The 20,800-nt window shown below is 48.1% G+C and overlaps 1 protein-coding gene across 1 annotated transcript; it reads right to left on the bottom strand.

Moving 5' to 3' along the window:
- Positions 1 to 12: 12 nt before the first annotated feature.
- Positions 13 to 2,994, bottom strand: LOC121434286. Its single transcript, XM_041633096.1, has 3 exons — positions 2,896 to 2,994; positions 2,310 to 2,360; positions 13 to 723 (listed from the first exon to the last, which is right to left on the bottom strand). The coding sequence occupies exons 1-3, from the start codon at positions 2,992 to 2,994 to the stop codon at positions 13 to 15; spliced, it is 861 nt and encodes a 286-aa protein (XP_041489030.1).
- Between the last annotated feature and the right edge of the window lie 17,806 nt (positions 2,995 to 20,800).

Genomic DNA, 20,800 nt, shown 5'->3' with positions numbered 1-20,800 from the left:
CCTGTGTGGTGGTCAGAGAACAGTGTGTCGAAGATGGTTTTCCCCTTCCACCATGTGGGTCCTAGGGATCAAACTCTGGTTATCAGGCCCTCTGAGCTGTCTCCCCAGCTTGGTAGAGACCTGTTTACCACTCTTTGCTATTGGTCTTGAGTGTGTCCCTGACTCTGCGCTAACCCAGCCCCTGGGCAAGGCCGCAGCATACTTCTTCCTCTTAGTTCTCTCAGGCTCTGAAAGGAAAAGCTCCAGCTTCCTCTTAGAAAGTGGCAGCCTAGGCCCCTTATCTCTCTCACTCCCAAGTCTGGGAGGTGGCCGCGATGCTCTGGCTCTGCTCGGCAGGTGTCTGCTCATCTCTGGGGTCTCCACAGGAATGAGGGGGTTGGCAACCCTTGTCATCCTCCAGTCCTCTGGTGATGGAGACAGCCTGGCAGGCCAACCGTTGGCCTCCTGGGGGTCAAGTGCCTTCAGTTCGCCCTCAGGCTGCATGTCAACATCATTGGCCTCCAGGGCGATGGGGGCCCAGCCAGACGCTTTCAGAGTGAGATCTGGAGCCTTTGGTGGGAGTGAGTCTTCCACACGGGTCTCCTCAGCAACCTTGAACTTCAATGTGTAGGAAGGTGTGTTGCGGTTCCTGTCACCCAGGAGGCGGTAGGCACGCTGGCGGTAGTTGCGGTAGGTGGAATGACCCGGAGTGTCTTCTGAGTCACCATCATAAGGATCTAAAAACTAATGACAAGGTTTTTGAGGGCTTGGCTATGTACGAGGACCTGAGACTCAATTCCCATCACCACAGATTGAAAAGTTTCTGAACCAGTGAATAGTCCCGGCAGCAGGCTGGTGTGCCACACAGATGCAGAAAAGACCGCTGTGGTGACAATTGTATATGATTTGCTTTACTTAGATTTTTTTTTGGGGGGGGGCGTTTTGAGACAGTATATCTCTGTGTAACAGTCCTGGCTGTCCTGGAACTCGTGCTGTAGACCAGGCTGGCCTCGAACTCACAGAGATCTGCCTGCCTCTGCCTCCCAAGTGCTGGGATTAAAGGCGTGCGCCACCACCATCCAGCTTTTGGAACTCATAGCAAAGATTGGCCTGAAACTAACCACGTAGTCAGATGACCCTGAATTTCTGATCCTCTTGCCTTCATCTCCCCGTCGAGAGATCTTTCTGGGGATCAAACCCAGAGCCTCATAAATGCTAGGCAAGCACTCTGCTGATCTACATCCCCAGATGGGGGGGGGGGGGATTATAATTTTTTTTTTTTTTTTTTTTTGTAAAGATGATCTTACTATGTAACCTTAACTAGCCTGGAGCTGTCCTCAAGCTCAAGGAACTCTTCCTGCCTTCCTAATGCAGGGGTCAAGGCCACCACACCCGGCTTGTTTTACTTGTTTAAGATGGGGTCTCAGGGTTGGAGATATGGGTCAGCTGCTTAGTCTCTAACACCCACGCGGCAGCTCACAGCCATCTAGACTTCCAGTCCCTCTCTGGTCACCTTGGGACTGCATACGTGTAAGCAAAACACTGAAAGACAGGGTTTTGCAGGCTTGGTGGCATGGGTCTTCAGTCCCAGCACTTGGGAGATGGGCAGGTAGATAGATGTCTTTAGTTTAAGGTCAGCCTGGGCCACAAAGAGAAACCCTGTCCTGAAAAACCAAAAACATAAGTATATCAATAAATTAATTCATTTTTTAATACAAGACAGGGTTTCATGTAACCCTGGCTAGGCTTCAACTTCTCATCCTCCTACCCCAGCCTCCCAGTTGCTGGGATTATGTGTGTGGCCACCCTGTGGAAAACTTTTTGTGGTTTTTCAAGACAAGGTTTCTTTGTGTAGTCCTGGCTGCTCTGGAACTCTGTAGACCAGGCTGGTCTCGAACTCACAGAGATTGGCCTGCTCCTGCCTCCCCAGTGGTGGGATTAAAGGTGTGTGCCACCACAGGCAATGGTGCTTAATACTTTTAACTGTGCTTGTCAGGGCCTTCGGGGAGAACCCCCTTCCCAATTTCTGCTGTAGGGATCAGAACTTCCTGTCCTTTCTTGCTTTCTGTGGGCGTATTTTGTCAATATTTGTTCCTGTTTTGTAGCCTCTTGTCCCAGCACTTGAGGTAGGAGAGACAGGCAGCCTGTCCTGAGTTGAGGCCAGCCTGGGCTCCTCCTCTAGTGACCACCACCAGATGACGCTGGGCTGTGCACACGGCTGCAAACATCCCCTGCCTGGTCTCTGACACTCACAGCCTGCTCACCAGGCTGGCCTTGGCTTTGGAGAGCTCCCTGTGTCCTCAGGGACCTTGGCCAGATCTGAGACCTACCTCTCTCCAGATGCCTTCCGCAAAGTCCATGAGGTTCCTTCTGGAGCTGACCTGTGAAGGAGGGCTTGATGCCAATTCTGCCATGGCAACTGAACACATGGGGCACTTGGGGTGCTCGCTTCCCATACCACAGGACATATACTTAACACACGGGGTACTTGGGGTGCTCGCTTCCCACACCACAGGACATACACTCGCCTTGGCAAAAGGAGGGAACCCTGGACAAAAGTCTTCCCAAGGCCCAGCAGAGGTAGGAGGTAAGGGAGCCCTTCCTGGGCACAGTGAGCCACACAGCGCCCTGGCACTGGTTCTAGGCCCAAAGCCAGAGGGAGGTAGAGGTCTCTGCATGTTCTTTCTCAACTGATCCCTGCACGCATGCAGAAGCAGTGAGGTTCGCAGAGATAACAGAGGAGCCCAGGCCATCACCTTCCCACGAGCCCTTGCTGCTAAGGAAGGTAGCTTTTGTTTTCTTATCAAAGAGCACTGGAATTTGAATACTTCCAGTTTTGGAAAGGGAGGAAGGGATCCAAAACTTGCAGAGATGGCATCCCCCCAGCACGCTCCCCCTTGCTGAACAGGAGGGCACCTGAAGGCGATGGCGAGCGTGTCTCTGCCACTTCCGGAAGCCAGCTGCACTGAACGCCGCCCTGATGCAGGTGTGTCGGCTGGGCCTCAGACTGGCCATCCCAAGGCCAGGCACGTGGACTTTACTTAACTAAAAATAGCAAGTTAGAGGACGAAGCCCAGGTCAGAGGTTCTAGAGCACAGGGAAGTGGGAGGGAACAGTCTGTCCTACCCTGTAGCCCAGGCTGGCCTTCCTGATTCTCTGGGAATATGAGGCAACTGAGGCAGGAGGAACATTAGTTCAAGGCCAGCTTGACCCTCCATCAACACACAGTGAAGGCTGTAGCCAGAGTTCAGTCCATCCAGTGCTTACGTAGCATAGCTCATGTAGTACACTCTAGACCCGACTCAATCCCCAACACCTGTAAAAATGGAGCGACGACTCATGTCTGAACCCCACCACCTCCTACACTCAGGAGAGAGGAGGATCAGAAGTTCAAGGTCATCCTTGACTATATAGCAAGAGGCCAGCCTGGGCTACATGAGCTCCTTCCTCAGTAAACAAAACCCTATGGTTGGGGTACATACATACAATGGTAGATGCTGGGCGATGGTGGCGCACGCCTTTAATCCCAGCACTCGGGAGGCAGAGGCAGGCGGATCTCTGTGAGTTCGAGACCAGCCTGGTCTACAGAGCTAGTTCCAGGACAGGCTCCAAAGCCACAGAGAAACCCTGTCTCGAAAAAACAACAACAACAAAAAAAATACAATGGTAGAGTACTTGCCTAGCTCTGAGTTGTGGGTGCAAACGGGGTGGGGGGGTGGGGAGCATAAGGAGAGCACAAGACACAGTGCGCATAGAGAAAGAGCCACCTGGATACACGAGACGAGACGCTCTCTAAAGTTTAAAAATAAGGACCAGAGTGACCCACTCAGAAATTAAGAGCACTGGCAGGTCCTGAGTTCAATTCCCAGCAACCACCTGTAGTGAGATCTGGTGCCCTCTTCTGGCCTGCAGGCATACATGCAGACAGAACACTGTATACATAATAAAAATAGATTTTGAAAAAAAGGTTTTAAATAAAGCGTAAAAGTGCTAAAAATGGAGCTGAAGAGCTGGCTCAATGGCTAAGAGCACTCGCTCTCTCAGAGGACTCAGGTTCAGCGCCCAGCGCCCAGCTGATGACTCACCACCCCATCTAACTCCAGCTCCTGAGGATCTGGCATCCCCTTCTGGTACACAGACATAAATTCAGGCAAACCACTCAGCTGCAAAATATTTTTTTAAACACCAAGAAAACTAGCTCTACGAACCTCCTTGAAGTTTCATGTCACTCAACTGCTCCAGAATCTTCGAAGCATCTGCTAGACCCTGTTGGAAAGAGCCTCCGTCACGTCACAGCGTGCATGCAGCATGCACGCATCGTGTGCTTTTCAGCAGTAAATCCCGGCTCCCCCAGACTGCACATTACCCAGCTCTGAAACCCGCAAAGCAAGCAAAAAAACTGGCCCTGCCGCACCCTCATGAACACACAGAGCTCCTGGGCATCTTAAAGGGTAGGAAAGCCCCAGCAGAAAACTAGAGTCTAGCACAGTGACCTCACATCTGCCTCTAATCCCAGCACTGGCGGGGGCAGGGTGTGTAGAGGCCTGAGGGTCAGGAGTTCCAGATCTTTCTTAACCACACAGGGAGCTGAGGCCCATCTGGCTACGAGAAACCTCGGGTGTCTCCAGAAAAACGAAAGAGGGAGAGGAGGGAGAGAAGGGGGGAAGGAGCAGGAGAGGTGGTTGGAGAGGTCAGCAGAGGACCTGAGCTCAGTTCCCAGCACCCACATAGAGTGATTTGGTCATTCGCAACTCCAGCTCCAGGGTATCAGATGCTTCTGTCTTCCTAGCGCATCAGCACACACGTGTACGTAAACGCACACACTTTAAAATAATACTAAAAAAAGAAAGAGAAGAAAGGAAGGCAGGATTGGCTCAGTGGGTAGGAGCCCTGAGGATCCCGGTTCAATTCCCAGAACCCACGTCTGTAACTTCAGTCCCGGGGGATCTGATTCCTTCTCCTGGCCTCCACAGACCTGCACATGAGGCACATACATACACGCAGGTCAAACATCCACGCACATAAAAAGAAAAATATGCAAATATATACTTTTCAAGACAGTTTCCCTGGCTGTGTATTTTTAAATACTTACGATGTACAGTGCCCAGATGTCCCCTTTCCTTTTCTTGTCCCAGGTCCCCAAGTGACACTTAAAAGTACTGTTGCTGCCGGGCGATGGTGGCGCATGCCTTTAATCCTAGCACTCGGGAGGCAAGGCAGGCGGATCTCTGTGAGTTCGAGACCAGCCTGGTCTACAGAGCTAGTTCCAGGACAGGCTCCAAAGCCACAGAGAAACCCTGTCTCGAAGAAAAAAAAAAAAGTACTGTTGCCTGTGGCATTTTGAGACAGGAACATTTCAAAGGAAGCCACTTTCAGCAACCTTACTGGTTTAGGGGTACACTGAGTAGAACCACACACACACACCCGTGGAATGGCCTAAGTCTTTCCCTGTGAATGAGCTGGAGGTCACTTCATCAACATGACATGGGTGCCACAGTCCACAGTGGCTGGGGCCTCTGGCTGGGGCAGTGTCTTCCGGGCCCCATGATGAAGTTCACCCCTATGCTATCCTCCTTAGAAGTCAGTGTCACAGCCACACTTGGGGTGAGGACCATCTACCAACAGCAAGATCTACACAACCGCGTGCTGTGAGCTTTGCCGGGGATCCAAAGGAGCTGATCTGGGTAACAGTTCAAAGAGTGGGCCTATCACAAGCAGAGGGACCTGCTCAACCCGTTCCTGGCTCCTCAGATTATCTGCCCCTCTGATTGGCACCAACTAAATGTGTGTTTGTTTATTTATTTATTTTAAAAAAGGAGCCAGGCCACTGTAAGGTGAGCTTGCCTCTTGTGAAAATATCCTAGATACAGTGTCCCTTTCTTTTTTTTTAATATTTATTTATTTATTTTTATTCTGTATACAATACTGTCTGCATGTATGTCTGCAGGCCAGAAGAGGGCACCACATGCCATTACAGATGGTTGTGAGCCACCATGTGGTTGCTGGGAATTGAACTCAGGACCTCTTTTTTTTTTGTTTTTCGTTTTGTTTTGTTTTTGTTTTTGTTTTTGTTTTTTTTGGTTTTTCGAGACAGGGTTTCTCTGTGGTTTTGGAGCCTGTCCTGGAACTAGTTCTGTAGACCAGGCTGGTCTCACAGAGATCCACCTGCCTCTGCCTCCAGAGTGCTGGGATTAAAGGTGTGCACCACCTCCGCCCAGCTGGTTTTTGATTTTTTGAAACAGGTTTCTCTGTGTATCCCTGGCTGTCCTGGAACTCACTCTGTAGACCAGGCTGGTCTCGAACATAGAGATCCACCACACCTGGCTCCTTTACTATGTCATGTGTAAGGATGTTGGCCTGCATGTATGTCTGCACCACATGCCTGTATGTGTGAACTCCACAATGCACCATGGTACATATACACAACAAATAAATGTCAAAGAAAAAGCATGTGCACAAAATGCCCTTGACCACACAGCCTACCGACGAGAAAACAACTCAGCAGTTAAGTGCACTGGCTGGACCGCCAGAGGACCCAGGCTTGATTCCCAGATTCACAGGTGACCCACAGCTGCTTCAGTTCCAAGGAATAGAAGGCCCTCTTCCGGCCTCCGAAGGCACTAAATGCACACGCATCTTCAAATACTCATACACATAAAATGAAAATATAGCTGGGCATGGTGGCGCACACCTTTAATCCCAGGCAGAGGCAGACTCTGTGAGTCTGAGGCCAGCCTGGTCTACAGAGTGAAACACTAAGGCTTGGCTTTTCTGACACCTGCAGGGCTTCCAGCTGGGGAAAACTGAGGCTGAGAAAAGCGGCACACTCCTTGGCACGGAGCAAGGGCCAGAGATGACCTAGGTAGGTGGCCTTGAACTCAGAGATCCACCCTGCCTCTGCCTCCCGCGTACTGGGATTAAAAGCCTGCACACCACCGCCAATCAGCAAAAGCCTTTTTAAAAATTATATCTTGAGGTGAACTTTTGCTGGACCTTGCAACCAAGTTAATAATATGCCTTGAGATCATTTAAAACTACACACTCACGGGGACTGGAGTGTTGTTGGCTCAGTGGTCAAGAGCACTGGCTGCTTCCCCAGAGGACCAGGGTTTGATTTCTAGTGTGTCAGAGTGAATTTGGCTCCCTCTACTGGCTTCAGCGGGCACTGCAGGCACACACATGGTAAAGAGATATTCAGGCAAGGCTCATACACATCAAAATAAACACATTCTTAGCCGGGTGGCTGTGATATTGCATGCCTTTAATCCCAGCTCTCGGGAGGCAGGCTCTGGTCTACAGAGCGAGTTCCAGGACAGCCAGATATATACAGAAAAACAGTCTTGAAAAAATAAGTCTCATAGCCAGGCGGTGGTGGCGCATGCCTTTAATCCCAGCACTCGGGAGGCAGAGGCAGGCGGATCTCTGTGAGTTCGAGACCAGCCTGGTCTACAGAGCTAGTTCCAGGACAGGCTCCAAAGCCACAGAGAAACCCTGTCTCAAAAATCCAAAAAAAAAGAAAAAAAGAAAAAAAAAGAAAAAGAAAAATAAGTCTCAAAAAATTAAAAATAACAAAGTTCTATGAACTCAGTCTGTCCCCCATTGCGTACTTAGCCTGTGTAGTTTAACTGCCTTGAAAGCAATGTAACTGACCCGCTATACTTGGATGCCCACGTAATCAGCTTTTACACTAAGCTAAACTAAATACATAAGCTTTAATCTTAAACTCCACGCTCCTCCCTGCCCCAGCCCAGAACAGTGTGTGTACGTGCGTGTTCTGATCTTTTCTGAGAGCAGCCAGCAGGTGGAAAGCAGTCTCAAAAACATCCTCGGGCCGGGCGATGGTGGCGCACGCCTTTAATCCCAGCACTTGGGAGGCAGAGGCAGGCGGATCTCTGTGAGTTCGAGGCCAGCCTGGTCTACAAGAACTAGTTCCAGGACAGGCTCCAAAGCTACAGAAAAACCCTGTCTTAGGAAAAAAAATGTGTGTGTGAGCACATGTAGAGGATCAGAAGGCAACTTTTTTCTTTTCTTTTGCTTTTCTTTCTTTTTTCTTTTTTTTAAAGTTGGTTCTATCGTCCATGGTGCTGAGGGTTGACCTCGGGTTGGCACGGAGTAAAAGTACTTTTACCTAACCGCCGTCTGACCAGCACCCCTGCAGTGTTCCCTCTAAGGCATCTCCTACGCCTATCCCTGCCATGTTTTCTGGCCAAACCTTGTGGACTTTTCTTTCCTAATTAAGGTTAAAATGGACCATGAAGGGGGCAGTGATGGGGTCCCAAAAGGACAGTTGCCCTTAGTCCTGCCCCTTCTCCACCCCTGCTTCATTCCTCCACCCCTGGGTCCTTCTGTCCCTGGATACAGTTGTTGTGGCCTCTGCCCAGCTCCACGGTGTCCCAGCAGCCTCAGAACTGGTAAGGGATCCTCTCTCTGAGCCTCAGAGGCCTTCTCTAAGGACCCTCTGAAGTGTGGGTGGGCTGGTGGAACAGGGTGAACCTCGTCTATGCAGTCCTTAAAACTGGGGGGATCTGAAATCATTCACTTTGCTTTATTTTGAAAATTACCTGCCCATCAAAATCCCAGCAAAATTCTTCAAAGACCTCGAAAGAACGGTACTCAACTTCATTTGGAAAAGCAAAAAACCCAGGATAGCCAAAGCAATCCTGTACAATAAGAGAACTTCTGGAGGCATCACAGTCCCTGACTTCAAACTCTACTACAGAGCTACAATACTGAAAACAGCCTGGTATTGGCATAAAAGCAGATAGGAGGACCAATGGAACCAAATAGAAGACCCGGATATCCCATACATCTTCAAACACCTGATTTTTGACAAAGAAGCAAAAAATATCAAATGGAAAAAAGAAAGCATATTTAACAAGTGGTGCTGGTGGGCTGGAGAGATGGCTCAGAGGTTAAGAGCACTGACTGTTCTTCCAGAGGTTCTGAGTTCAATTCCCAGCAACCACATGATGGCTCACAACCATCTGTAATGAGATCTGGCGCCCTCTTCTGGTGTGTGGGAAGCAGAATGTTGTACACATGATAAATAAATTTTAAAAAAAAAACAAGTGGTGCTGGCATAACTGGATACCAACATGTAGAAAAATGAAAATAAATAGACCCATATCTATCACCATGCACAAAACTCAAGTCCAAGTGAATCAAAGAAAGCCAGCCACACTGAACCTTATAGAAGAGAAAGTGGGAAGAACACTTGAATGCATTAGCACAGGGAACCACTTCCTAAATAGAACCCCAGCAGCACAGACACTGAGAGAAACTATTAATAAATGGGACCTCCTGAAACTGAAAAGCTTCTGTAAAGCAAAGGACACGGTCAACAAGACAAAACGACAGCCTACAGAATGGGAAAAAAATCTTCACTAACCCTACATCAGACAGAGGTCTGATCTCCAAAATATACAAAGAACTTAAGAAATTGGACACCAAAAGATCACATAATCCAATAAAAAAAATGGAGTACAGACCTAAACAGAGAACTCTCAACAGAGGAATCTAAAATGGCTGAAAGACACTTAAGGAAATGTTCAACATCCTTAGTCATCAGAGAAATGCAAATCAAAACAACTCTGAGATTCCATCTTACACCTATAAGAATGGCCAAAATCAAAAACACTGATGGCAACTTATGCTGGAGAAGTTGTGGGGAAAAGGGAACACTTCTACATCACTGGTGGGAATACAAGCTGGTACAGCCCCACTGGATGTCAGTGTGGCGATTTCTCAGAAAATTAGGAAACAACCTTCCTCAAGACCCAGCAATACCACTTTGGGTATATATCCAAAGGATGCTCAATCATGCCACAAGGACATGTGCTCAACTATGTTCATAACAGCTTTGTTTGTCATAGCCAGAACCTGGAAACAACCTAAATGCCCCTTGATCGAAGAATGGATAAGAATCCACAATCCCAGAGAACTTAGACAACAATGCAGACACTAAGAGAGACTCACATAGATCTAACCTACATGGGAAGTAGAAAGTAAAAAAAGACAAGATCTCCTGAGTAAATTGGGAGCATGGGGACTTTGGGGGAGGATTGAAAGGGGGAGGGGAGCAGAGGAAAATGTAGAGCTCAATAAATATCATGTGAAAAAAAATTTTAAAAAAAAGAATATTATAAGACAGGCAGTCATGGCACACACCTTTAGTCCCAGCACTCCAGAGGCAGAGGCAGGTGACTCTCTTAAGTTCGAGGCCAGCCTGGTCTACAAGAGCTAGTTCCAGGACAGCTGGGGCTACATAGTGACACCAACTTGGGGGGGGGGGATATTTCTAGGTTGGAAGTCTTTACACTCATAAATGATTTTGAAAGAATAGCAACAATAAAGTAAGTTTAAAAATTTCTTCAAAAAAAAAAAAAAAAGGAAAAGAGAAGAAAACTACCTGAAGGAAATCCTAGAAATCAATGCATCTACCTGAAGTTACCGAGAGTCTACCTCCAGGCAAGTTCTTTTGGGTTTTTTTTTTGGGGGGGGGGGGTTATTGAGAAAGAATTTCTCTGTGTAGCCCTGGCTGTCCTGGAACTCATTCTGTAGACCAGGCTGGCCTGAACTCACAGAGATCCACCTGCCTCTGCCTCCTGACTGCAGGGATTGAAGGTGTGCGCCACCACTATCCTGCTCAGCCTGCTTTTTCTTATGTAATGGACCACCTACACATGGGGGCTGGGTCTTCTCACATCAATCACTAAGCAAGAAAATGCCCATAGACTTGCTGGCTGGCAAATCTGGTGGAGCCAATGCCCTTTTCCAGGTGATAAAAACCAACCAGCACAAACCCTACCCCAAGAATCCAATTTAATATATATATTTACTTATTTATTATGTATACAGTTTCTGTCTGCATGTATGCCTGCAGGCCAGAAGAGGGCGCCAGATCTCAGTACAGATGGTTGGGAGCTACAATGTGGGTGCTTAGAATTGAACTCAGGACCTCTGGTAGAGCAGCCAGTGCTCTTAACTGCTAAGCCATCTCTCCAGTCCCCCAAGAATCCAATTTTTAAAATGTCTCAAAGCAGGTTGGAGAGGTGGTTCAGAGATTAAGAGTGCTTCCCATCCAGTCACGGGACCTTCAAATCCCCGCATCCATGGTGGTGCATGCCTTTAATCCCAGCACTCGGGAGGCAGAGGCAGGCGGATCTCTGTGAGTTTGAGGCCAGCCCAGTCTACAAAAACTAGTTACACAACAGACTCCAAAAGCAACACAGAGAAACCTTTCTCGAAAAACCAAAAAAGAAGAGGAAGAATTAGAAGAGGAAGAGGAAGAGGAAGGAGGGAGGGAGGGAGGGAGGGAGGGAGGGAGGGAGGAAGGAAGGAAGGAAGGAAGGAAGGAAAGAAGGAAGGAAGATGCCATGGCAGCTCAGCATTGGTGCTTGCTTACAAGCCTGAGATCCCAGGCTCAGCCCCTCACACAGCAGAAGTTCCCAGGAAGGGATTCTCACCAATCCACCACCAGCTCCTGTTCAAAGCCAGATGGCTTGTCCTTGCACTGACGCACACTCTGAGATTCCCTAAGCCCCTCACCGGTGTGGGAACTAAGAGGATTAATTTGAGTGCAGCCTGCAAATCTGAGATGGGTTCTCCTGGCACTGCTGACCTGGTCCACCCATCTCAAGATGCTTCGGGCAAAGGCCTGTCCACAATGAAGTTGCTACCAGAGTTCTAGTTCTCAGTCCAAGTAGCTTTGTCTAGCGGAAATTCCTCAGGGGAAAGGACAGTTTATTTAGAAGCCCCTCCCCACCCTGGCTTTGCTAATCCGGCACATTAATTTCAAGATGCCCCAGAATACTCCTATGGGTTCAAAGACGGGCAGAGGGTCCCTGCTCTCTGACAGTGGAGTAGGTCAATCCTAAGCATCTCCTAACCCTTCCCAAACCCCACGCTTTGTGCCCAGGGCAAATGAAGGGACCCCCTCCCATCTATCTATCTCACAGCAAGATCTCCTGTAAGGAGTAAGCTCCTGGAAAGGGCAGGAGGGCAGGGTTACCTACCCTGAGGAGTCACATCTTCATTCTCAAAAGATTGTGACCCCCACGTAGAATCGAGCAAAGCCTTCTTTTACAACCCTTCCGCATGCCCACCCTACCCTGTCCTTCACAGGTGCCCTTGTAGGGACAGTAGCTTCAGAAGACTGTCACACCCCTGGTGGAACACAGGTAGCCACATCTGTCCAGAGATCCAAGCTGCACCACACTTACTCTGAAAGTCAGCCCAGATTTAGCCTGCTATACAAGAGACCAGGAGCAGGCTGTGGTGGCACGCGCCTTTAATTTCAGCACTTGGGAGGCAGAGGCAGGTGGATCTCTGTAAGGTCAAGGCCAGCCTGATCTACAGAGTGAGTTCCAGGACAGCCAGGTCTACACAGTGAAACCTGTCTTGCAAAACCAAAAAAGAAAGAGAGCGAGAGACTGGGCCTGACAGTAGCTGGACAGGGGCCACTAAGTCAGGCCTCTAGGAACGTGGCGGCCAGTGTGACCTTGGGTAGATGTTCATTTAAAGCAGTTCACTGGCTTCAAGCTTCTGGTTTGAAGGGCGCAGGACTATCATTCTAGACTTACCTCCTGGATGGGATGTTCATTTTGGTCCCCAAGTTGTCACCCGTGAGTCAAGAAGAGAGGCAGTTGTCCTGTGCTTCAGGCCTGTGTGAGGTCACAGGTATCTCCATGGCAACCCAAAGTGCATGTTCCTGGGTCCACTCAGGGCCATAGGCCCTAAATCCCAGCTCCCACCACCCCTCCCTTAGTTTCCAGTGCCCAGAGTCCCGCTGTCTGCCTGCCCCTGCCTCATGTGCAGTCCCACCATCCTGTAACAGACCTGGTCTTCACAGACACAGGGACCCTGCACTCACCAGAGAGGCCTCTGTAAAGCCAAGACTTCAGGCCATCTTCCACACGGTTGGCCCTCCCCTCCAGCTGGTTTTGTCCCGGACAGTCACTCTGGCTTCCCTCAGACCACTCCCCTGCCAGCCAGCCACAGCTCTTCCGCGGGATGCTGCAGAAGCTGGAGCAAGTTACTATCTGCCTCCCACACCGCCATCCCCCAGCTGGCCTGGGGACTCTGAATCCCAGTTTCGGAGCCAACTTGAACTTCCAGGGCTGATGGATGAGAAAGGACATCCCTTGAACACCTGTGCATTTAAAGGTGGCCCCCCAGTTACTCTGAGATCGCAAGGATGGAGAGGCATCAGGGAAAGGTGGGACGAGATGAGGGAGTAACTCAGTAACTGAGGGAAGGAGGCCTAAGGAAATAAGAGTAATCTCAGCACTTGGAGCAAAGGCAGGGAGAGCTCTGTGAGTTCCAGGCCAGCCTGGTCTACAAGAGCTAGTTCCAGGACAGGCCCCCAAGAACACAGAGAAACCCTGTCTCAAAAAAGTTTTTTTTTAAAAAAAAATAATAATAAAAGAAAAAAAAACAGCATGGGGCTGGAGAGATGGCTCAGTGGTTAAGAGCATTGCCTGCTCTACCAAAGGTCCTGAGTTCAATTCCCAGCAACCACATGGTGGCTCACAACCATCTGTAATGAGGTCTGGTGCCCTCTTCTGGCCTGCAGACATACACACAGAAAGAATATTGTATACATAATAAATAAATAAATATTTAAAAAAAAAAAGAAAGAAAAAAAACAGCAATAACAACAAAAAAAGTGGACCATAAAAGGTCCCTTGGGAAACTGGATGTCTAAACAAGAAACTGGGGTACCTGCAGCCAATGACACCCATCTAGTGAGCCCACTATTGAGGTCCAGCACCTTGCAAGCTACAGGCCAAAGCACTAGTAGGCTACAACTGGTATTAGATACTCTGTAGTGTGGTTTTACTCTTTTGACTTTTTGCGGGGCCCACCACCTAGCTTCCAAATAAATCACACACTGAGACTTATTCTTAGTTATGAATGCCTGGCCTTACCTTGGCTGGTTTCTTGCCAGCTTTTCTTAAATTATCCCAACTACCTTTTGCCTCTGGGCTTTTTTCTTTCCTTATTTCTGTATATGCATATCTGTATCTCTATCTCCTCTATATCTAAATTTATCTTTTTTTTTTTTTTCAAGACAGGGTTTCTCCGTAGCTTTTTGGTTCCTGTCCTGGAACTAGCTCTTGTAGACCAGGCTGGCCTCGAACTCACAGAGATCCGCCTGCCTCTGCCTCCCGAGTGCTGGGATTAAAGTCGTGCACCCCCACCACCTGGTTTGTTTGTTTATTTTAAAGCAACTTTTATTTTTATTTTTTTCAAATAATTTAACTTTATTTTACGTGCATTGGCATAAAGGCATCAGATCCACTAGAACTGGAGTTTCAGACAGTTATGAGCTGCCATGTGGGTGCTGAGAATTGAACCCGGGTCCTCCGGAAGAGCAGCCAGTGCTCTAACAGCTGAGTCATCTCTCCAGCCCGGCCATTCAGCTCTTTATAGACCATCAGGTGTTTTAGACAGGCAAAGAATCACAGCTTCATAGAGTTAAACAAATGCAGCATAAACAAAAGCAACACGTCTTCACATGGTTAAACAAATGTTCCGCAGCATGAACAAAAGCAATACACAATACAAAGATAATATTCCCCAACATTACTCGGTGTCTCCTTTCTCCTTTTTAAAAGATTACTATTTTATTTTACTTTATGTGTCTGGGTGTTTTGCCCACGTCTCTGCATACCACAGCACCATTGATGCCAGAAGAGGTGTCAAGAGTCTCTGCAACTGGAGTTAGATGGTTGGGAGCCGCCATGTGGATGCTGGGAACTGAACCCATGGCTCCTGAGAGCAAGTGTCCCTAACTGCTGAGCCAGCCCCACTCCATGTTTTTCCCGCTAGAGAAGCAGCTAGCACCTTGACTAGGCCAGCACATGCTCCACCCCCCAGTGAATGACACCTCTGGCTGACTTAATTTCTGTTCTCCTTTTTCTGCACCTTTTATTCATTCTTTGCCAATTTCATCTGTGTATATACAGCGTATCTTGATCTTAGTCACCCCGGTTTCTTCCTCCCACCTCTTCTGACACCCCTTAACATGTCCACTTACCACTTTGAAGCCCCCTGAGTTTACCTAGTGCTGCAGCTGGACTGTTAGCTAACCTTTCGGACTTGTCTTGCTGGGGTTTTGTTCATGGGTGCAACAGCTGTCTGTGCAGAGACCATTTCACAGAACTTCTCCCCCATCCTCCAGCTCCTATGCTCTTTCTTTTTTTCTTTTTTCTTTTTTTTTTCTTTTTTTTTTTTTTTTTTGGTTTTTCGAGACAGGGTTTCTCTGTGGTTTTGGAGCCTGTCCTGGAACTAGCTCTTGTAGACCAGGCTGGTCTCGAACTCAGAGATCCACCTGCCTCTGCCTCCCGAGTGCTGGGATTAAAGGCGTGCGCCACCACTGCCCGGCTCCTATGCTCTTTCTGTCCCTCTTCATATTCCCGGACCTTGGGGAGTGTTGATAGAGAAGTCTTACTTAAGGCTCTCAACAGTCACTGATTCTCAGCACTTTGACCAGTTAGGTCTGCACCGCTGCCCACGCAGGAGGAGAAGCTTTATCTGGCTGAGGTTGAAAGCAGCACTAAGCTATGATATAAGCATAAAGTCTGATGAGTCCATTTAGCATTTAGATTCTTCCCAGGGCCTATGAACTCATAAGCCAGTGGTTCTCAACCTGGGGGTTGGGACCCCTTGGGGATGTTTCACAGGAGTGGCACATCAGATAGCCTGCATATCAGATAGCTACGTTATCATTCATAACAGTAAAATTACAGTTACGAGGTAGCAATGGCATAACTTTATGGCTGGGGTCACGACAACATGAGGAACTGTGTTAAAGGGTCACAGCATTAGAAAGGTTGAGAACCACTGTCCCGGGGATGATTTCTCTTCTGCAGGGCACAGCTTAGATCTGATCTGTCACCTTCACACTGCGCCAGGGTTGCCTGAGGTCTCCCCTCCTCCCCCACCTAGCTCTATTCTGCCCTGCCATAGGACAAAGCAGATTCTTTATTAACCAATGGTAATAAAACATATTCATAGCACACAGAGGGGAATCCCGCATCAGTCTTCAACAGGGTCTTACCAGTTGGTTATGGTGGGCAATAACTCGTTTGTTTGAAGGGCATTTGGGATCTCCTTGACCAATTATTTGGTACTTTTAATATCCTTTTTTTTTCTGGTTTATCAAGACAGGGTTTCTCTGCACTTTTGGAGCCTGTTCTGGAACTAGCTCTTGTAGACCAGGCTGGCCTCAAACTCACAGAGATCCTCCTGCCTCTTCCGCCCAAGTGCTTGGATTAAAGGTGTGCGCCACCACTGCCGGCTTTTGCACAGTTTGTATATGCCTAGAGTGCTTGTGGAGGACTGAAGAGGATATCAGATCCCCTAGAAATGAAGTTACAGACGATTGGGAGACACCAAGTGGGTACTGGGAATCAAACCCTGGTCTACTGGAAGAGCAGCCAGTTCTCTTTTGTTGTTGTTACGGAGCCTGTCCTGGAACTCACTCTGTAGCCCAGGCTGGCCTCAAACTCAGAGAGATCTGCCTGCCTCTGTCTTCTGAGTGCTGGGATTACAGGTGTGCGCCACCACTGCCTGGCTTAGCCAGTGTCCTTGAACACTGACCAATCTCTCCAGTCCCTAATAATTTTTTTTCTCAAAGCTAAGGATTCTGATCCCCAATAATTTTTTAAAAATAGGTTATTGGGTCTCATGGAGCCCTGACTGGTCTTGAATTCACTATGTGGCCCAAGGTGACCAGGCACTTCTGATTCTCCTGTCCCCCACTTCCGAGAGCTGGGATTATAGACATTTACCATCAGTCATATGGTGCTGAGTATACCACTCTGTGGTGGTGGGACCTGGAGGATGGAGCCTAAAAATGAGATGAACTAAAGTCTCAGCAACAGTCAATTTGTTCAGAGCATCAGATAGTTTATACTGGGGGTTAAGACAGGTCACCTGAGCCGGGTGATGATGGCGCATGCCTTTAATCCCAGCACTCGGGAGGCAGAGGCAGGCGGATCTCTGGGAGTTCGAGACCAGCCTGGTCTACTAGAGCTAGTTCCAAGACAGGCTCCAAAGCCACAGAGAAACCCTGTCTCGAAAAAACCAAAACAAACAAACAAACAAACAAACAAAAAGACAGGTCACCTGAGTCAAGTCCTCATGAGTTCAAGCTGCACATGGCAAAAACATGTGTTTCCATAGAGGTACATACACAACTCACCATAGCCAGTTGTAATGAATAACCTGGTGAGCTCGCTCCTATCTGCTACACTTGGAAGGGGCACGAAAGCACAGTCAAAGAACAATTCAGTGTTCTGAAGAAACTGAGGCCCCCGGTGTGAATGTGGGGGGGTCTCCTTCAGTTGAAACATTTGTTTTAGAATTTTTTCTTAAATCGTGTGTGTGTGTGTGTGTGTGAGTGTGTGTGTGTGTGAGTGTGTGTGTGTGTGTGTATGAGTGTGTGAGTGTGTGTGTGTGTGTGTGTGTGTGTGTGTGAGGGTTTGAGCATGTGATGAGGCACGATGGGGAGTCGGAAGACATGGACTTCCAGGCACTTGTGAGTTGCCTGATGCCAAGTCCTCTGCGAAAAGTATGCGCAGTTAATGCTGAACCACCTCTCCAGCCCGTGCATTTTCTGTCTGGTAGTTGGTTTTTATTAGTTTTGACAGGACTTTATGTGGTCCAAACTGGCTTCTAACTTCCTGCGTAACTTAAGATGACTTTTAACCCTTGTTCTTCCTGCTTCTACTTCCCAAGTTCTGGGATTACAGGCCTTTGCTATTTTGGTGTTTTGTTTTTAAGGCAGCATCCACTATGTAGCCCTGACTGGCCTTGACATCACCATGTAGTTCAACCTGAAACTCATGATGGTATCATCCTCCTGCCTCAGGCTCCGAGTGCTGGGATTACAGACCTGCTATCACACCTGGCAGAAAATACATTGAATGCATTTAATTTTTCTATATTGCAGTGTGTGTGTGCATGTACACATACATGTGCCACGTGTGGAGGTCAGAGGACAACTTTCAGGGGGTCCCATTCTCTTCTTCCATCATATGGGCTCCAGAAATCAAATCAAATTTAGGGCCAGGTTGCCAGGCTTGGCAGCAAGTGCTGTTACCTGTTGAGCCATTTCACTAGATCCAGAATGTGTTGGGGTTTTTTTGGTTTTTGGTTTTTGTTTTCCAAGACTGGGTTTCTCTGCGTAACAGCTCTAGCTGTCTGGAACTAGCTCTGTATCATGTTAGCCTCTAACTCACAGAGATCCGCCTGCCTCTGCCTCTCAAGTGCTGGGATTAAAGGCATGTGCACCACCATCACCTGGCCCAGGAAGTGCATTTTAAGATAGAGTTTGATGGCTGGGCTTAGTGGAGCCGTCCCTTTAACTCCAGCACTCAGGAACCAGAGTCAGACAGATCTCTGTGAGTTTGAGACCAGCGTGAGCTACAGAATAAGTTCAAGATGAGCCAGGCAGTACTACATAGTGAGACCTTGTCTCAAAACAAAAAAGACAGCACCAAAGTAAACATGATATGGCAATGCAAGCATACTCTGTCCTTCTGAAAGTGATCTTGGCATCAGCATAGAACAACTGAGAAGTTACAGTGCTTCCCCTGAGTGAGACCTTCCCCTGAGTGAGACCTGGCTTGAACTAGAGAAATGTTACCTGCTTGATCTTAGGAGAAACGTATAGATATGTTCCGTGTGGTTGGCATGGAAACTAGACAAGTCTGGTATTCTAGCTGATGGGAAGGAAATAAAAGGGATAGAGCTATCCTGAGCTACGCTGGAGAGGCATCCAGACAGAACTGAGGGATACACAGAGTATTGGGTCTCTCTTCTAACACACTTGGGAAACTGAAGAAGAGGATCTTGAGGCCAGTCTGGGATATAGTGAGACCCTGTCTCAAAGTAAAATGGAATAGAATAAAGCAAGTGCTGAAGATCAAAAGAAATTAAGGGTTGGAGTTGTAACTCCACTGGTAGAGCACTCACCTAGTGTGCAGTCCCAAGCAGCACTGTGGGGACACAGTCCAAGAACAGAATCATGCAATGGGAATGCTGAGTGCTTGTGAGAAAACTCGAAAACTTTTTTTTTTGTTTGTTTGTTTTTCGAGACAGGGTTTCTCTATAGCTTTGGAGCCTGTCCTGGAACTAGCTCTTACAGGCCAGGCTGGCCTCGAACTCACATAGATTTGCCTGCCTCTGCCTCCCAAGTGCTGGGATTAAAGGCGTGCGCCACCACCCAGCTTATTTTTATTCTTTTGGTTTTTCGAGACAGGGTTTCTCTATAGCTTTGGATCCTGTCCGGGAACTAGCTCTTTAGAACATGCTGGCTTCGAACTCAGAGAGATCCACCTGTCTCTGCCTCTTGAGTGATGGGATTAAAGGCATGTACCACCACCCAGCAGGGGTAAGTTTTAAGAAGAGAAAAAGGAGAGTCTGTGTTAGGATGGGCAAGGATGCAATGGTATATTTTGATTGGACATGTAAATTAGGTGAACCAAAGGGTTTATTTATTTATTTATTTATTTTGGTTTTTTGAGACAGGGTTTCTCTGTGGCTTTGGAGCCTGTCCTGGCACTAGCTCTTGTAGACCAGGCTGGTCTCGAACTCACAGAGATCCGCCTGCCTCTGCCTCCCGAGTGCTGGGATTAAAGGCGTGCGCCACCACCGCCTGGCAAGGGTTTATTTTTTGTTGTTTGTTGAGAAGGGTTTCTAGCCCTAGCTGTCCTGGAATTTGCTCTATAGACCAGGCTGGCCTTGAACTCAGAAATCCTCCTGAGTCTGACTACAGAGAGCTGGAATTAAAGACATGCACCACCACTGCCTGGCTCCAAATGGGGTTTTTGATTGCTGAACTTCAATGATAGCTGGACCTTGGTAGTCAGCTTCAGGAGGAAGTGGACAAATAAGGGAATAATCGTTGGTGGCTAGCTTTAGAAATATCATCTAGTGGTTTTAGCAAGACAGAGGGGATGGAGAATGCTGGCCAGAGTCCCTCCAGCGACACCTCCAGTCCCAGAATTTCCACTGGTCAAGTGTCAAGGCTTTGAAGCATGGTGCAGACCAACACTTGGCCGTCAGCTCAGCTTCTCGGCTCTGCAGTAACATACTAATCTTTGCCCAGACTTCAGTGGTGCTATTAATACAGTGACTCACCAGAAGTGCAGCTTCCTGGAATGTTCTTCCCAAGGAAGTGATGTTCCTTCCCATGGAAGACAACTATGTAAATCATGAGCACACCCAGAGCATTTAGGGGGAACAAAGCTTCCTAAATGATACAAAAGCATGCAATCAATTGCCCTCTGCACAGAGGTAAAGTATCAGTGTATTTACCCATTAATTCATCCCACAAATACCAGGCGCCTGCCTTGTGCACCAAGCCAGCAGTGAACAATTTCTGTCCACACCTTTATTTTTTCAAGACAGGGTTTCTCTGTAGCTTTGGAGCCTGTCCTGGAACTAGTTCTTGTAGACCAGGATGGCCTCGAACTCACAAAAGTCTGCCTGCCTCTGCCTCCCAAGGGCTGGGATTAAGGTGTGCGCCACCACCACCCGGCACCTTTCTTTTCAGTTGACAGTGGTTTCATTACAGTGTGCAATGCTACTATGGACGGTACAGGGTAGGTTGGGGTGTAGCGCTGTGGTAGAGCGCTAACCTACAATATGAGAGGTATTGGGTTACATCCCCAGTACCAAAGAGAGGGAGGGAGGGAGGGAGGAAGGGAGGGAGGGAGGGAGGGAGGGAGAGAATGCAAGAATATTCAGGGGCACATATCACAAAAAGATTTTCTCAAGAGAGTGGCATCTAAACAGAGGCAGAAAATGA

The sequence above is a fragment of the Microtus oregoni genome, unplaced genomic scaffold (genome assembly GCF_018167655.1).
Source record: "Microtus oregoni isolate MIOR12 unplaced genomic scaffold, Mior012 000043F_ref0000047, whole genome shotgun sequence".
NCBI classification, from domain to species: Eukaryota; Metazoa; Chordata; class Mammalia; order Rodentia; family Cricetidae; genus Microtus; species Microtus oregoni.
Note: the sequence above shows the minus strand (reverse complement) of the source record. Positions and strands in the feature narration are given on the sequence as shown.